The sequence below is a fragment of the Chamaea fasciata genome, unplaced genomic scaffold, assembly GCF_029207755.1.
Source record: "Chamaea fasciata isolate MVZ Bird 193981 ecotype frontalis unplaced genomic scaffold, bChaFas1.0.hap1 SCAF_4, whole genome shotgun sequence".
Lineage (NCBI taxonomy): Eukaryota > Metazoa > Chordata > Aves > Passeriformes > Sylviidae > Chamaea > Chamaea fasciata.
In genome coordinates, this window is record NW_027094089.1 from 39349017 (window position 1) to 39368128 (window position 19112).

The 19112-nt window shown below is 41.7% G+C and overlaps 1 protein-coding gene across 1 annotated transcript; it reads right to left on the reverse strand.

Annotated features, from left to right (window-relative positions):
• Positions 1-9818: 9818 nt before the first annotated feature.
• Positions 9819-17370, reverse strand: TMED7 (transmembrane p24 trafficking protein 7). Its single transcript, XM_066181338.1, has 3 exons — positions 17090-17370; positions 14597-14842; positions 9819-12719 (listed from the first exon to the last, which is right to left on the reverse strand). The coding sequence occupies exons 1-3, from the start codon at positions 17255-17257 to the stop codon at positions 12483-12485; spliced, it is 651 nt and encodes a 216-aa protein (XP_066037435.1). The 5' UTR covers positions 17258-17370; the 3' UTR covers positions 9819-12482.
• Positions 17371-19112: the final 1742 nt, after the last annotated feature.

Consider the following 19112-nt stretch of genomic DNA (forward strand, 5'->3'; position numbering starts at 1 on the left):
CAATCTTGCCCACGAATTCAGAGTCTCAGGGTAGGAATTTTATACGGTTTTTCTGCCCTGAGGCAAAAAAGCACGACTGCTGCAATGTCTTTCATTCCTCGAGGGATGTTTTTGAAAGGATTTCCTGAAGAATTGTAAAGAAGTCCAAAAAGAGTCACTGAATTTTCTGTTGGGGCACTTGATGAAATCATCTGCTAGATTTTCCATCAGATCAATATCAGATCCTTGAGTGGCTGCGAAGATGTGGCCCGTCCCTGGTTAATGAGCCATTTTCAGGTTATCTCCTCTGTTATGTTGCAAATGTGTGGTGGCACCTCCAAACTAAAAAAAGACTTTGGAATTCTTGGAGACGCCCTCGGAGTGTCTCAAGAATCCAGGTTTTTTAATTCCAATGTATAATTTTCCACATACAGTTTTAATATGTGAATTTTATACAGTACATCTATTACATTTTCTATGAAGAAATTCCTTCTAATGTCCAACCTAAACCTCCCTGGCACAGCTTGAGGCCGTCCTCTCGTCCGGTGACCTGGGAGAAAGAGACCAACCCCTGCCTGTCTACAACCTGCATTTGGGCAGTTGTAGAGAGTGGCAAGTCCCCCGAGTTTCCTTTTCTTGACACTAAACAACCCCAGCTCCCTCAGCAGCTCCTCAGAGGACTTGAGCTCCAGACCTTTCATCAGCTCTGTTGCCCATCTCTGGACTCACTCCAGTACCTCAATATCTTTCTTGCAGAGAGGGGCCTGTTGCCAGATGTTATAAATGATAAGTCGAATCCGTGAATTAAAAATATTAATAACAAAATTTATTGATACAAACCAAAAATCAAGAATTTTAGAAATAGAAAAACCCTGATAAAACCACAACCAAAGCTCAGTTTCGGTCCCGGGAATCGGTGCTGGGTGAACCAAAGATCCTGCCCCTATGGCACAGAATCCCCCTTTGGTTCACAAATTCGGAGTGTGCAGGGCCCCATTTTTATACAGTTTTTGGGCTTGTGCAACCGATTACTTCATCGGTTCTTTGTGTAATATGGTCCTCGATTCATATTCTTATGGTTTCCTTTTTGGATGTGAATTCGGTGAATAGTTTTTCCGGGAAAACATAAACTTGTCTGGGTTTACTGGAACCAGGTATTGAGATGTATGTCCTTGATGAGATTGGGATGATGGATATGGGGTGCTGAGCACTTGGCCGATGGCCGATGATGGCGGTGCTCAACTCCATCACCCATGGGTGGTGCCTTCCTTTCTTTCGGTGATGGGTGATTCTCTGCTATTCGGCCGAGGAATGTCTTCCCGGAACCCTGCATTCCTTAGGCTTAAAACATTATACAGTAACACACAAACTAGCTCTATATAGGTTTATAAAGTATCATAAAAAGAAAACATGAATTAATCCTACAATATCTATCATACCAGATGACTAATTGTTTGCACCTAGTGGGTTAATACAATGCTTATTTTTGAAAAAACACTGACCTATGGAACTGCACAATGCTTATTTTGTAGCAAGACAAATTGGAAAGCAACCAGCCCAGTTGAACCAACTTCTACCAGTTCACTAGGTCATCAGCTGTGACTTTGGGGTTCCTGACCATCAGGGATCACTAAAGAGACCCCAGGACTGAAGAACATATGGAGAGAGGAGAGGGAACATCTGTTAATGCCTTCAGAGAAATGATTCTCATATCTATGTTTCTTTTCAGAAAAGCTATCAATATGTATGTAAAATACAGTATATAAACTAGAGCTTTCTCTAAACTCAGCATGAATGAGATTTGGGAGGAGATATCCCCTCATGCATCCTGCTGAATAAAGAATGCTGGCTTCTAAATGCTACATTAGTGTTTAGGAGTTTTTATTTTTATTGATTTTTGGTAAGAGGCCCACAGCTGGACACAGGACTCAAAGTGTGACCTCACCAGTGCTGAGCACAAGGGGACAATCATGCCTGGTGCTGCTGGCCCCACTATTTTATGTGCAGATTTGTATTCCCCATATTTGTCCAATTACTCACTAGAGGTGGGTGTGTGGAAGGTTTTTAAAGCCTTTCAGTAACTTCATCCCGTCACCATTCCCAGCTGGCTTCATCTGTGCCCAGTGGCCACTGGGGGCAGAGACAGCCCTCTGGGCCTCCTGGGCATGGGGGGTGCTGCCTTGGGGCCAGTTAATACTGGGAAGAGTTGCACATGGGGTCACTGGCTACCACCCAGCATCACAGGAAGCCCCCATCACTGCTCAGAGAAGGAGGTGCTCACTGGAACTATGGACACTGGGGTCACCGGCACTCACCCCTTCTCTACCTGCTCCTGTCCTGCTGGTCACAGGCACCGGCTGGCATCACAGGAGTGGTGCTAGTGGGAATGGGCCATGAAGGCCCAGACAGCATCCCTACATTCTGAGTGCAGGAGCAGAAGAGCACTCAGTGGACATGAGGAGTATTCTGCTGGCACTGGGGGAGGTAGGAGGGCACTGGCCAGAGGTTTGCAGAGGGAAGGGAGGGCCATGACTGCTTCCTTGCCATGAAACAGCAAGGTAACACTGAATCCCACTGATCGTCCATATCCCAGCTCTTGAGATGGCCATTTTTCTTTGAAGAATTTGTGACCCTGGAGTGTCTCATCTAGAAGTTGCACAAAGCCTGATGCCTTTGTGCCCAGCAGCTGTCATTTAATTTCCCAAGCATAGGTACCCAGGTCTAGTAACAGAACTTTCTGACATCATCAAGTTGCTCCTTGCTGTTTTTTATGCTCTTTGCTCCTCCAAGGTGCACTGCAATCCTTGCTCTCTTGCTGAGGAAACTCGGACAGCCTGAGGAGAGCATAAGTTTCAGAGGACTGCTACTGCCCTGCAACTCTCCTGAAGGTGTCTGCATGTCTCTCAGCTGCTGCCATTTGGAGAGCTCTCTGTCACACTTTGGGACACGAAAGAATGAGGCAGGCAGCAAGAAGGTCAGCAGGAAAGTTCTATATTTAATTTTCTGACTCCATCTTATATACAATTCTTTCAGAAGGCACAAGATTGGCTACATAGGTTGCCACCTCTTTGACCTCGTTGGTGAAGACCACCATCAGTCCCCTTTCTCCTCCCAGAGGAGAAATATGTAAACAAAAAGATAAATTCTAAAAATATACATTGTTTTCTTGAAGCTGCGTGAGAACAAAATGCAAACTCTGAAAAGCAGGCAAAATTGGGGCGACAGCTCTCCAGGTGAGAAAACAAATATTCTCTCCGCACAAGTGGCAGATTCTTCTTGCATAGCCATGGGTAGGAAACTGTCCCTCATGAAGTAATCCCAACTCCTGCAATGCTGGCCTTTGGGGTCCCTCTGCCTTCTTGAATGCCTGAGTGTGCCATCTGGGGAAAGCTTGTGTTGACTGAACTTCTGTAGTTCTGCTAATTCAGCTAATTTACCTTCTGTTGTCATATCCCTTCAGCTCTGCACCGTACCTGGTGCGAACAGCCGCAGCATTTTCCCTGTTTGTGGTTCCCAGTGCTGCTCAGTTACTGTCCTTTACTTATGCCTGGGTCTGGGAAAGATCTGGCCTTGCAGCCTCTACATTGCCTATACTTTCCTGTGTTATCCTTCTGCGCAGCCACTCTACACAAAACTGGGAAACGGACCTGTTTGCTGTCCTTCTCTGCTTTCTAGAATGACATGAAAGGCTTTATCTTTAGGATACTGACATGGAAACACATTGTCTTTCATTTGGGTCCCAAATGCAGTGCAATAATCTCATGGCAGAAGTCTTGCAGCCCAGCCAAAGGGCAGGCAAACTACAGCAAGGGCACTGAAGTTTTGAAACACCCAAGCTAATTTCAATGTATACACTTTCCTGAGGCGAAAGGGCAAGGGAACAAATGTGGAACTCACTATCAGAGCTACATAAAAGCTGTGGAATCCTGTGTTTACTCAGAATGCCTGGTAGAGCACAGGAAGTACTATTACTTATTGGTCTAGTATATTATTTATTGGTTTAGAAGGTGTAAAGATGTGCTCAGAGTACCCAGCTACTCAGCTTCAGGAGTTTGCTGTCACACTGTGTTATTTCAAAGACCTTGTTGCATAAGCTATCTAGCAACAGTTTTTCTCCTTGCAAGTTTCTCAGTGCTGGCAGAAAAATTACCAGATCACTCTTTGCATCCACTTGCTGTCCTGCAGTACTAATGTTAGAGACCAAAGAATGGGTGTTTCTTTCACACCTGAAAGAAGTTTTTGGAAATGAAGATATGAAGGAAAATACTGACAGCCAACCAGCCAAATTAGCCAAATGGGAAGGTCAACATACTGAAAATAAACCTTTCCAAATCAATGGATTTTTTGAGGAGCTGGAATTAATGAGCAGCCATGTGCTGTGCCTTAAGGCATCCCTGGGGTGCAGCACTGCCCTCAGACAAGTTGTTCAGTGCTGTCTTCTGTCCTTTAGAGGGTGTTTCAACCTCTACAATGACAGCTCAAGGCTAGAGCTACACACTGTGCAACCATTTTGAACCATCATCAATCACCATGGCCTTGAAGATACCCCACATTCCCACAGGCACTGAAAAAGTGCTGGGAAGCAAACTGCTGCACCCCCCCCCCCCCCCTTCCCTGGCCTCCTTCACTCCCACTTCCCAGTGATTTAATCCATGATACCAGCCATGCAGGCCTGGGTGGGCTGAAAGCATTAACAAGAAAAAGACTGAGGGTTATTAGGTTTCACAAGGTGGGTAGGAGAGTTGCTATGCCATCCTGGAATCTGAAAGTTGAGATAGAGTTCAGACAGCCTTGCTCCATAGCCTGAGTCAAGTATTGCCTTGGAGTTATTTCCACAAGCTCAATGGGGAACTTCAGACAGAAGGATTTGCCCTCTTCCTCCACTCCCTAGTCTGCAGAATGGGAAAAAAGAACCTTTCTTGCTCCAAGTCCATGTAAAAGGAGCTAGTGTTTATCATGTGGAGAGAAAATACCCTTTCAAATGCACCTGTTTTTCTGCCCATCTTGTACCACCGTCTGGGTGTCCACATCTGGTTGATTCAAAGATTGTGAAGGGCTCTGAAGGATAGCCACAAAAAGTTAGAAAGCATGGAGCTGTGAATCTGTGTGCAGAGCTGTGTTGGGTTTGCTATTTCCAGCACAGCATCTAACAGTGATCTAAGTGAGAAAGTATCTGGGGATATGATAGCTCTGGGTCTTTCAGAATTTCCTTCTTTCAACTTTATTTTCCATCACTGATCTTTGTTTCAGATCTGCTAATGGTTTTCCAGGAGACTGCTGTCTGCGGAATTTTCATTGAGACTTGTGAACTTGTATTTTAATGACAGGCCATTTGCTTGGCAGTGGGTGCTGAAGGCTGTAGTGGCTGGAGGATGCTCTTTGAGGATTATGAGGATTATGCAGGATGTTCTTCCTTCATAAATGATCATTTCATGGCTGATGCACTTAAAGGAGCTATGATTTAGTGATCCAAATGGTTCCTGTACTTATTTTGCCATATTCCAAGGAGTTGGAGTCAGTGGAAGTGTATGGTTCTGTGTATCAAAAAATGAACAGATGTCCTGAGGAAGGAGTAGGACCTTGAGGAGAAGACACATCCAGTCGGCTTAAGTGCCAGGCTAGCCACGCTCTCCTGGGACTTTTGTTATGACTTCAGAACTACTTTCAGTCTATGCTTATTGGGAATTCAGGCTGTATCAGTATGCACCACAGGTATGACAAAGATGAAGGGGTTTATCATTATCACTATTTGAATATGGTAAAAGTCCATCTCTGTCCAAAGATCCAAAGGCAGTGAGAGTGTCAAGTGACAGTCTGTATTCACCAAGCAGGGATCTCCTTACTACAGTGCTGTGTTTGGTCTGCCAGTAGATGAAAATGACAGGCAGAAATATAGTTTCTGCAATGATTTCAGATGCTGAAATTCTCACATTACAGCAAGACACCCCAAGACTGTAATTTTTGAATACCTTCCAATGCAGAACCTGGTTCCTGTCACCCACAGACACTTGTTTACGCATTAGTACACAAGATGAATTATCAATGCACCTTTTAGCACTCCCTGCTCTAAATCAGCCATCCTTCCCTGTATGGAGTTTTACCTGTATGACTGCCAGAAGTTCAATATTTCTATTTAGTTTTTGTACTTAATTGGATTCTTTTACCATGCACTGGTGTCAGGATTTGTAGTGAGAAAGTTCAGTCCTACAAAGAAGAGCTGAAGGTAGGCAGCTCTGTTTGTGTCTTGGCATTCATGAAGTATATTGATTGACACTTGCAGACATGCGTCATTCATCCTATTTCTTTTTTGCTATGCATTCAGTGTACTTCAAAGAAAGTGCTTCAGTAAAATCACTGCTTTCAGTCAAGTGCTCAGAAGCAATCCTAGTTTATAGCAGTCCTGCTTCCACTCAAGGTCATTAGAAAATATTATGGAAAGGAAATAGATATCCTGAGCCCAAACCAACAGAGTGATACAGATTCCCAGGACACCCACAGGTGTTTTCCTCTGCTGTTGACTGCACTGCGTGCAGGACTCTTGGCTGCCAGCAGCTCACCTTCCAACTCTTGCGGTTTTGGGGTAAAAGTATGAGAAAGTTTTTGGTGTTGAACAAGAGTATTCTTGCAGGAAAGTACAGTAACCTGGAGAAAGAAATGTTTTAAACATCCTGTCATGTGCTGTGTTCCAATGTATTGTAAATCATAACAATCTGTAATTAGAATTAAATGGCAATATTTAGACAATGCCACACACTTTGCATAAAAGTATTATTTTCCAATATTTTTTGAAGATCTTAATTGCATTTTGAAATTCAAGCAATTTCTTTCTAAGGTGAGACTGGCAAGAGGGTGAAAATTCCATTTGCTGCACAATTCCACTTAATGAAGTATAACTCCCTGGGGCCTGACTTAAGGATTTGTGCTAGTCAGGAAATACGGACTCATTTTCTGCTCTGTGAATTTTTGGATTCTGGTGGCTTTTGTTCCAGAGAAGAGCAAGTGTGGAGTGGTAGTAAGAGATCTTTAATGTATTAGGCATGTCTGTGAGTGAAAGGGACGTGCAGAATGGGCAGGCAGCTGACTATCTTAAGTCAGTAGATCGGGACAATCACTGACACAGAAATGCAGTCACTGTGGGTTTGTATTAGTGCATTAAAAGCTGGTTTTAGGTGAGGCAGAGTTTTTCACAGGTGACAGCACCTCCTGGTTGTTACCATTCTCTATTCTTCACATTCCTTCCCTGTAGCAGCCACCTGTCCTTCCAACTTTCTCCCACCCTTTGACATATTTCTTCTAAGTTTCCCCAGAGTAATTTTCATTGGATTCCTCATTACGTGTGTGCCAATATGCATTAGGAGGAGTTGACTCTGGTGTGATTTTCAGCTGCCATTTGCCGATTGCGCTGCAAACCCATACTGGGGGCAGCAGCCACTAAAGGCTACCAGCATCCCTGGAGACAGACCACCTCTTGTCCATAGGGAGCAAGCTAGGCACTCCTTAAACCTCACAAACCCAGCAGACGGGCTCCTTTCTCCACTTTGTCCCATCTGTTCTCTCCCTTTTTTCCATCCTTTTATTACTCCCTTACTCCTCCCCTTTCTTTCCCCTTTTCTGCCTCTTATAACCCCCTCTTCCCGTCCCTGTTGAGTTACTTTCTTGACACCTAGTGGTATTGTGTTCTCCAAACACCAGAGCAAAAGACATTACTGTGCCAAAAAACCTCTTGTCTTATATCAGTGTTAGCCTTCCCACCCCTCTTTCCTCATGTTTGATTTTTTCCTGAAAGAAAATGCTTCTTTCTCGTTTTTCATATCCTGCATATCAAATATATCAATATACTTTCTTTTTTGGTGCTTTATAAAGAATATTAATTTACAGTATAGTCTGAATAAATCTGCTGTCCTTGGTGCCAGGAAAATCTCTGTACAGTAATTTAGGAAAGAACATCCAAGATATGCATAGAAATCTTCCCTAACAAAAAAGTTCTTGCTAAAGCTAGGAATATTTCATCAAGCGGAGCCCTCTGAAATACAGCAGCTGGTAACAGACATGCAATGTCACACGGCTGCAGGGGGCCACTGCATCCTTCTTGTGGAAATACATTCAGCTATGGATTGTGCACCTGAACAATGCAAGCTGTTGAATGGATGGCATGCTGCTGTATTCTGAGCTGCACAGTGTCTCACAATGAGATTTAGATCATGAAGAGGAGGAAGTTCTGTTCAATGGCCTATACTGATAACCAAACACACAATGATCAGCAGTGAAGTTAAGGAACCGGGTGATCCTTCAGGATTAGTTTCTGCACTATGGTAAAACCACATTCAGATGACTCATTTAAGGACTTTCCATCCTGAAACAGTTGGCTTGCAACAAAACTACAGCATAACCCATGCCACTCCCTTTGCTATTAATTGACCAGCAAAACAGCCTGTAATAAGTAACATAAAACACGGACACACAAGGCAGTCGACTTGCTTAAAAATGTGTTACATGCAACAGATACTGACCAGGCCACTCCCACGTGTATGTTGGTTCTTGTCAGTAGGTGGGGCAGAAGTTATGAGTGAGTCAAATCCATCTGCTTAGAAGTGTTGCAAAGTAAAACCACCTTATGTTTACGTATTATCCTGCCCTGTGGAGTGCAACAGGAACTTTTTAATACAAATAATGAACCTTTTGAGAGCTGTTACTATCAAGAGTTTTTACTGAGTTATGCTGAGTCACCACTTTCCTTCACATATCTCAACACTTAACTTGATTGAAATCAGTGGCACCCTCAGTGTGCTCATAGCATTAACCTTGTTTTTCTGGAACTCTATTCTGCAAGTTAAGGGGAAGAATGTGAAAGGCTTTCCATCCACCTCATTTAGGGTCTCAGTTACACTCTTGGTGTCATCTCACCCCTGAAGGAGGTGGTTGTGGTATTGCTGCTGCACTTGTGCCCTCTTACAGCCTGGCAGTTCAGGAATTGTTTAAATTTTTGGTGGTCCAGAGCACATTTCTACTCCCTCCTTGATAAAAGCCTTCATCATCATCATCATCATGCATGTCACTCGATCCACTGACTCATCTTTTCACTCTGCCTAAGTTTTTTTGTTTGTTTGTTTGGGTTGGTTTTTTTGGTTTTTTTTTTTGGTAGGATTATCAGCTTTCAGCAGAAAAGCACTTCAGACAACAAAGTTACTTTAAAATCCTGGGTGCCATCCACCTAAAAAAGCCCCAGACAACTACTTAGCCATAACAGTAACATATCACTGAAAGAGAACTTACCCATACTTCTAGACAAAAGCTTTTTTAATCCAACTGCTGTATAAATAGTCTTGAAATTTTCTGAATATATAGGAACTGAGTCAGCAAGAAGAGTAATTCTGGAAAGTAGCCACACAAAACAATGATGTCTACCATATCTGTTCTCTAAACCTAAGCCACACAATTTAAAGTACCTCAAATCACACATTCAGTTACTACTTTTTGAAGGTCATATTTTGGAATTGGACAACACTAATTGAAGGCATCTTTCCAGCTCCCCCTGTAACTTTGTATCTACAGAATTAATGTGAAAAGATGCAATAGTTCCCAAATAATTCCTGGCATCTGCAATTAAATACGTTGAATTCTACTCCAACATGAAGAGATTTATAAATATGACTGCCGGCATTACTGACATACTGAGCAAAGAGCCAGTAACTACCTTGCTAAGCATGGCTAAAGTAATGATCAAGAGTCAAGAGGTAGATTACTGTAATATGTTAAAACACAAGTTGACTATTCAAATTATGATTCAAAGCTTTTTTGAAGAATAATGTTCCCCAATCCCATATGCAAACAAAACAATCAGACCATATTCATATATTAATTTTTTATTTTCCCATACAATATTCACAGGGTCTGCTTTTTGTCTTATTCAAACTAAATTTTCTCCCTACATGCCCTCAAACTAAAGAACCAACATTTCAGGACACAAAAAGAAGTCTTGTAAACATAAAACATCGAATGCATAGCTGAAATCCAGAGCATTTAGCAATTAAAAACACAGTTATATCCCCTATAACACAGGGTGTTTTGTGCATCACACCATTAACCAAACTGTTCACTTATTAAAAAGGTGCAGCTTTAACCAAAGGTCACAATGCACTTCTTCACCCACTGCATGTTAGTATGTATGTTTTATTATATCCTATTCAGTCAGTTAAAAACTATATACAGTTATGTTTAAACATGTGTTTGTGCCATGTTTTTAACAACACAAAAATAAAGGCGTTTTTAAGCAGTTGCTGCATATTATGCAGCAGGATGCCAGAGCACTGGTTCAGACACCTAACTTTAATGGAAAAGTCAAGTCTACTAAACCTCTGCCATGGGAGTAATATTGAATGGAACAGTTCACTTCACACATTCAAACATTATGAAGGAATAAAGAGGCATGTATGCAACAGCTGATCATCATCAGTTTTATAGCACTATTTACCAATTTTGCCAGCACACAAAACAATTCAGTGGGGAAAAAACCCAACATAATTCAAGCCTTAAAACAAATGCCTTTGTTGTGATTAAAGCTACAGAATTAATATTCAAACTCCAGAAATAATGAACACTAGGAAAAGTAAGGATGTTTTCATTTGACACTTGCACCTGAAGTGTACCACTTGCTTCATTATAGTGTGCAGTGCAGCACAAAAAGTACTAGACATAAGCTGCTGAAACACAAGAAGAAAGCACAGAGGTGCAATCAAGAATGCTGTGTGGAGGCACAGATTTGTATTGCAAGACAAAAGTGGACTTTTGCTTTCTCATACTAGTGGGTCTAACTATTTCTGGGGAACCTGCATCCCAAAATGGGACTGCAGTATTCAAAATTCAGTAGAGGATAGCAAAGGAGAAATTCAGTGGAGGACTTTACATCCTGAACTTTACTTAAAGATTTTTAATAGCTTCATGACCTTTTAAATAATCTTTGAGATGTCTAATGTTCTCCTTCTGTTTCCAAAAGAGCAGTTATTCAGTTCACAACAGAGTAGGAGCACTTGTATTTTTTTTTGAACCATGACATGATTTTAAAATCAAGTCATCTTAGATCAATTCTTCAGACTGCTCAAGTGTCACCTGAACATGTAATTTCAATTTTTTACTATAGGCAATTAATATGGGTGTAGCACTCTTTCTCTGCTTGCTAAGAACTTGTGTAAGAAGGATCTTTTGATTTAGCTAGTAATACATTAGAAGTTCTTCACTTTAGTTTATTTTGTGTGCATTTGAGAATTGGTCAGCCTACTTTTTTTTCCAGAGCCAAATGAAGGAGTTTAGCCTTACTATGAGCAGCTCAGTTCAAGCTATGAGCATGTACATACATTTACTACCTTCCATAACCAAATAAAACAGAATTTTACAGTACATAAGCTATTGAACACATGAGCAGTGAAAACAATATAACTCTAATAACTCTACAAAAAGATAACCTGAAATACTTAAAACATTTCCTGACCACTAACAAAACAGAGTGGCAATTAGATGCACAAGGCTGTCATGTCACAGAGGAATATTTACAGCACTTGTGCAATGTAGTATCAATATCAAATTGCCCTCTTACTACGAAAACAATTTAGTAAAAAGTTTTGTACGTGCCTAACACATAATACAACCTCATCCAGTGCTGCTGCTGTGCTGCTTAACAAACCAAGCTACTTCTGGTCTTAAATCCAAAAAGCAGCACCAGCATATGTGAGTACTGCACAGGTTCAATGACAAAGTTAGAAGACTCCCTATTCTACTACATGTTTTTTACATAAACTTGGAAATTTAGATTTTTCTTTTGTATGCAGAAGTGGTTTCCTGAGTAGTCTCAGTTTACAATTTCCTCAGTAAAACAAACATTGCGAAAGAAAAAATGTATTTATTTTAATATAGAAGAATATATGATTAAGCAATCATATTGTAGTATAAAATTCAGCAAATTCTGAGGATGAAGACTTTCCAGACTGATAAAGAATGTGCACCACAATGTAGTGCCAAGCTTTTAACAGTTTTACAAATAAGCAAAGGGTATGATTGCATTTTTTTAAAACAGTGCTCTACAGTTAATCACATTTTAATAATCCAAGATATTCAGCCAGAAAATTAAAATTAAATGAGATTTTCATATATATCATCTCTCATATCAGACACTAGACTGTTGGGTTATTTTGAAGTGTTACACTGCAGATGACTAATTGTACTGGTAAAAATCAAACTTGGTTTGGATTAGTATCAGTAGAAATAAAGAGAGACTAGACGCTGCCAGATATTTTAATATAGGCATTGAAACACTTAAGTTCCAAAGGATCTTTAAAAATATTTCAAATTACATGTCCCTTTCATAACTTTTTGGGTCTGTTTTGTGTTTTTTTAAGAGACGAGGAGTATACACATTTGAATGTTGCATGAATTCAGACCTCTGTACCTACAGTTAATTGGAGAACAGCTAATCTTAATGAGTAACACATCTGAAACATTGCTGTTACTGGTTATGATCCAACACGTGTTGTTGTGGTTCTTTTATCTGAGAAGAAGCTTTTAAGGAGAAATACCTGCCCGATACTAACAACAAGAAGAATGATTGCTTCCCCTATTGACCAGTAGGCCACCCTTGTGTTTAAATCCTCTGCTCTGCTGCGGCCCTGTGCTTCCCTCAGGCGGAAGTGAGTCTGATAATCGATGACAGACTTCAAAGCTTCATGAATTGAAACGCACGCAGACTCCATCTGGAGAAACAAAGAAATACACAACATGGAATTAAGAACCTTTTCAGTGGTTTTGCGCTTTGAAATTTAAAATGAGGAGTCATGTAACTTTGCAAGCTAAGAATTAACTCAGACCAATGTCAGATAGAAATACTGTAAATACAGTAATATGTAACTTACGCTGATGAAACTTTACATGCAAAAATGTGACACTGTTAAATACAGAAGCAGATAGAACCACAGAACTAATAAAAAGCAATGAGCTCTGAGAATTAATGAACAAATTCTAAATTCATACTTGGATTCAAAATAAACCTCAGAAATATTTTTAAATGTCAGTGATCCTCCAGCTGTTAATTCCACAGGAAAACAAAGAGTTGCTTATAATATTAAGACACACAGAGCATATATTAAATGCTTCTGTTTCACAAATATGACATTCTTCATTGATTAATTCTCACTCAAGTTGTACAATGTCTGTTTTGTTGTCAAGAGACCATTCTCTTAGTCACGTACACAAAAAGTGGTGAGAAGGGACAACTGTTATCCTTCAGTGCTCCTGAACACTCAATACTCATATACCAACTTCATCAGTTTCATAATTTTTTGTTTTAAAAAAAGCATTACTGGTTTTCCAAACCCTAGATAATTTTTTATATAAAAACTTCTTGCAGTTTCAATTTATATGCTGTAAATAAAAGTACTCCTCTCAGTGTTTTGATCACTAACAGATTAGTCAATAGATCTTCAAAAAACTTATTTCCTACTCACAATTTAGATTTCTCTAATGGCTTAAAACGAGTAGTTCCTGAAGATCAAACAGCAGAAATGATTAGAAAGAAAATGTTCAGCACCCTTATAGGGCTGCTCTCAGTCACTTATATTTGTGTCTAACCATATTTTTCAGTCAATGACTTTCAAGGTATGTTTGAACAAGTCAGAGATAATCTTCTCGACAAAATTCAGGATGAGTTTTTCCAAACTAAGTTTTGCTATTGGTAAATTGTAGAAACATTCTGATCTGCACAAGGGATTTAAACAAGGTCACTCTGGTTTTAGGGATTTACCTTTAACTGTTCCCATGAAAGGCTGCCCAAATTTGGTCATGCCACAAGCCTGACCTGAACTGTAAAAAGAACTTCCTTACCAAAGAAGCAAGGAAAAGAAATTAAGAGATACAGTATCAAGAATCTGAACACAAAATAAAACACTGCAGGAATAAATGAAATGTTCCAAAGGAAGTTTTAAGGTAGTTAGATTGTGTAGAGGTGCTACAAAACTGTAAAATCCTGAAAATACATTAACAATAATGTTCTGACACTTTTTAGACTTATACAGCCCAAATATCGAGAAGCCAGATAAATACAGCTGACTTTATTTATTTTGCTAGAATTTCCTTCTCCATTTAAAAAACAGTAGTTACATGAATCCTCCTCCTAAAAAAAGACACTACTGTTTTAAACATAAATAATTCTGAGAGTTTTTCCAGAGCTTCAAAATTTTTTACACCCTATTCCACAAATTTTTCGTTTGTGAAATACACATATCAAGAGACACAATACTGTGTCTTTAAAAGGTTGTTCCCTTAGAAACATCAAAAAATCCCACCAACCAGACAATCAAAAAAACCCCCAGAAACCCCCCCAAACAACAAAACCCCAAACAACAGTGGCCTTAAGTTTCTGTCCTGATTTCCTCTTAAATATTTGGTCATTCCTTCTCAGTTTTTTTTTGTGTTCAACAAATCTTATCTTTACAAAGAAAGCCTATTTGTTGCAATTTAGAGTATTTTAAAAGATTCATTTATTTTCAAAAGCGATGTAGATAATTAAAGCAGCAGAACTTGATGAAAAACTGCCTTCACCTAACAACTTTTGTCAAACACAACAGCATTTTACCTGCGTAAGTGCAGTTACTCTGTTCTCACTAGGAAACAGTGGTGGATCTTCTCCAACCTGGAAATCGAAGTACACAGTTTTGTGTGTGAAAGTAGAGAACTCATTGCTGAAGCAGAACTTGTATGTTCCATTTCTGGATGCAGTAAATGTGAAGCTATCATATTGTTTCTTCATCTCTTTGTACAGTACACTGCCATCTGGATCTTCCAACCGACAGTCAACATCATAATGACCTCCAGTGATCACCTGGAAACAAAAACCAAGAAATTTTCTTATTTTAAAAAATGAACATTTATGTATTTCTTCTAAGAAGTAAAGCTTTTTGCCTAGATAGGTGTTTTAAAATATAATGCATTCATTTGACAATCTTCCAAAGCAAGTCTGCAAAATTATTTTCTCATGAACAACACACAGAAAATAATTAAAAATGCTTTAAGTTCAGCATATGCAACGTCAATCGTATTTTCAAACCCTTAGGAGAGCAATTTTATTTACTTTGTTACTACTAACTGTACAACAGCAAAGGCTTACAGTAGATGAAACTCCATGGGACAGCAAAGACATGACTGTAATGAGCCTGACATCTGCTGTACACTCAAGTCCTCCATGGAATCCATCCAGCTGAGACTGCTAACATGCAGCAAGTAACTGTGTAATTGCCTTACTGTATCAGCTGCATTAGGCTGCAGGAATGGTGTTTGACCAGTAGAACAGGATTTTCAATCTGTCCAGTTTTCCTGTCTGCTTCTGTCAATAGAGCAATACTCTGTGCACCTGCTGCCTCCGTCCTGCAGTTAGACACAGGAATTCTTCCAAAACCCAGCACATCTGCAAAATCCCTGCAACTGACTCAAAACTTCACGATTGTCCCAAGGGGGTTTTTGAGGCTTTCATTAGTGTTGGTCTATCATGTATTACTACCTGGATTCTCCAGAAACACTGATTGGGAGTTTAGGTATTCATAATTTGGTATTCTGATGACTCTTACCATAACAGTTTTACACTTCATCCTTGCTGCAAACATTTTACTTTTAAGATAAGGCATACTGAAGGAGGAAGAGACTTATTTGATATGTGTGCAGAAATCACTGAAATATTTTAGTATCTGTGTATCTGCACTTCAGTCCACATGGCATTGTTCAAATGCTCATCAGTTTACTGAAGTACCAGATCATTAAAATACACATTAGTGGTACAACTGAAATAACTACAGACTGGAGCAGCAGCTCCTCCACAAAGGCCAAATTTTAAAAGTATCCCATTGGCAAGCAATAACAAGCTCTTCAGTTTTGAAATGATCTATGATTTGATAAGGGTGTGCTTTTTACCAATTACAGGGAAATAACTTGCTTTCAGTTGTGTAGGCACCCTGAAAATATCGGTTTACATAGAGGTAGTAAAGATTGACCAGAGTTTTAAAGTTCCCCTAGTATTCCTTGACACAGAACTTGTTTGTGCCCGCTGTTGGCCCTTGAGACATACTGTCAAAGGACATTCACACAGCACTTCACGCTGCCAGCGGCTGGTGAAATCCAGACTTTTCTTTTAGCAAAACCTCCTGTTTTGGTCACCAATAAAAGTGGCAACAGCAGGCCTATCTGTCCAGTGATACCCACTTCAAAACTGCAGGGGAAAGTACTGCACAGAAAAGACTGTATGGAAGAAACACTCAGGGACAAGAAATATTTGAGTGGGAAAAAGATATCCAGGACCTAGACCACACAGAACAGAGTAACAAGAACTGATATTTGGTAGCAATATTTCCCAAGTATACTTGAGATGGGACAGCAACTGAGAAACTAGAAAGCACAGGACTTTAGCAAGGAAAGTCAGCCCATAAAAATTACAAAATCCTTTCAAAAGCCCCCAAAGATAATTGTTATTTTTGTCATCGGGGATGACTTTTCTCTCATGCTGCTGCTGTACTATCAGTGACTTCATTTACTGAAGTGACAGACTAAAAAGTTCCAACCCTGCTGACACTCCCAGAGGCACCTAAACAGTGAGGCAGTACCGCATCCTTCTCCTAACACCCTTTCACTGTTTAGTATGTGACACAAATTTGAATTGTGCTCTAAAATACAAAACGTTAGCTCTTAAGATGTAGTGTGCTCATCCTGTCGATGCTTCACAAACCCCAGGAAAATTACGTCTGCGCCCCCTTGTTGGTCAGGTGTGCTTTAGGTGTTTTCTGCGGTGTTCGGGTGGGGCACAACATGGCAGCGACCAGGGTTCAAACACTGAGAGTTTTCAGAGCCAACTCTGTGTCCCACCAAGCCCTGCACTACACGGAAGCCTCCCATCCGCTCCCACAGAGTTTTCCTTAGCCAAGCTGGAAACCTCTCATTGGATCCAGCCGCTGCTCCCTTGCCGGGCGCTGCTCCCAAAAACTCCCTACAGGAAGGGAGCTGAGAGCCCCTCGCCAGCGGCCTAGGCTGGGGGCCGCGGCCGAGCGCGGCGCCACGCCCCGGGCGGCTCCTCCCGCCGGGATACCTGGAACTCGAGGGTGCATTTAGTGCCCTGGGCGATCTCCTCGTAGAAGCACTGCTTGGCGTTGTCGGGCAGCTCGAACGTGATCTCGGAGGCCCGCGCCGCGCAGGCCGCCAGCGCCCACAGCAGCAGCAAGGCCGGCAGCGGCCCCCGGGAGCCCCGCGACGGCATCGCCCGGCGCGGAGAGAGGTGAGGAGGGCGCGGAGGGGCTCGGGGCGGCCTGGGCTGCGGCGCTGCGGGGCTGCGGCCGGGACGCGGCGTGGCCGAAGGGACAAGCGGCTGCACCCGGAAGCGCCCGCGCGGCAGCAGCGCCGTCCCGGAGCGCTTCCGGGACGTGTGTCCGCCGGGGAAGGGGCGGGGAAGGGGCGGCCTTGGCCTTGCCGTTCCCCTCCGTCGTGTCGCGGTTCGCCGCTGGGTGCTCGCTCGGCGTCGTTGCCTGCAGGTTAAGTTTCTTGAGGGTGCCGCTAGGCGCTAGGCCCTGAAGTTGGAAATGGCGGGCTCCTGTCGCCGAGCGCACGCAAAGAGCGACCTCGGTGGCCTCCGAGAAGCAGGACCACGAAGGAATCTGGAGAGTCCCGCTGCGCAGATCCTTGAGCGTTCATTGTAGAGAATTAATAAGAGATTAATGAATAAACAGAGATACAGAACATCCATAAAGTGCTCACATTGATTGCAGGAGTGTCGGCTTTCAAGTTCTACTCCAACAGTATAGAATGTTCAAGTTCTACCCCATGGAGTCGTAGAATGTTAAAAGTTGGAAAGGATTTTAAAGATCAGTGAATCCCAACCCACCTGTTAGAGACAGGGACACTTCCCACTAGGTCAGGTTTTCCAGGGGCCCTGGCCTTGAACACTGCCAGGTGTGGGACTATCCCCAACCTCCCCACGCAACCTGTTCAAGTGTCTCACCACCCTCACTATAAAGAATTGTTTCCTTATGTCTAACCGAGGTTTCCCCTCTTTAAGTTAGTACCTGTTATTTCTTGTCCAACCACTGCAGATCCTGATGAAGAGTCCCTCTCCAGCTTCTCTGTAAGCCTCCTTCATATACTGCAAGGTTGCCGTGAGGTCTGCACACAACCTTCCCTTCTCTAGCCACAACACTCTCAGCCTTTTTCAGTTATTTTTACAAATTCAAAAAAAGAAATCGAAGATATCCTCTGTTCTTATTATTAAGTTCTGTGGTAAATCAGGCAGCGTAGGAAAAGGAAAACTCAGCTCAAACGGCCCAGGCAGGAACATGAGCTGGTAATGCAGTGGGTCTGGTCACACATTTTGCTGCTCTGGAAGAACGGCTGAGCCTGCATGAAGTAGCTATTGCCAAAAGAGTCACCACACTGAGCAAAGGGGTGCTGCTGCATGATCCTCTCACCTTGAAGAGAGAAGTCCTGTGCTAGCTTGTGAAGTGTATGAGTTTCATCCTTGCCTCTGCATAAGAAACCTGGGCATGAGTTTGAGGACTCACAGGGTAGAGGTACGCAAACCCTGTGGATTTCACAGGGTAGAGGTACCCAAAATTCAGAAGGCTCTGACAGATTTACAGGTGTGTATTGTAGTGACACAGCAGATGCTTTACCAAGTACCCATCTTACAGCTGAGGCAGATATTATCCATTTACAATTAATCCTCGGATGTTTGCTGCTTTAATTTAAACACACTCTTTTATTTTAGGTGGCATTTAAGTGTTGGCTGATAGCTGAGATTCCTCAAAAGCAGGTTATATATCTGGGCCATATGATGCAGCTCCAGTTGTTTTACTTAAATCAGTGACCACAGACTTGTAGGAATTGTATCAACCAATTGCCTTCACCTTCATGTGGCAAGATATTCATTTCAGGAGGACTTCCTCTGTGATTTTTCACAGCAACTGAAGTGATCATATACAGCTTACAGTTTCCTAGTTCAATCTTTCCAGAAATTTTCTTAAAGTTTCACTGAACGGGCCAAATGAAGCTTACCTGAGAAATGGTGATTGGAAACTTGTCACCAAATAATCAAACAACAACACAGAAGGGGAAAGATACAG

Excerpts from the sequence above, each read along its gene's own strand:
- TMED7 (XM_066181338.1), bottom strand. The coding sequence starts at position 17,257 with ATGCCGTCGCGGGGCTCCCGGGGGCCGCTGCCGGCCTTGCTGCTGCTG. Across the intron at positions 14,843-17,089 it reads AATGCACCCTCGAGTTCCAG|GTGATCACTGGAGGTCATTA; the intron begins GTATCCCGGCGG and ends TTTTGTTTCCAG. Across the intron at positions 12,720-14,596 it reads GAGTAACTGCACTTACGCAG|ATGGAGTCTGCGTGCGTTTC; the intron begins GTAAAATGCTGT and ends TTGTTTCTCCAG.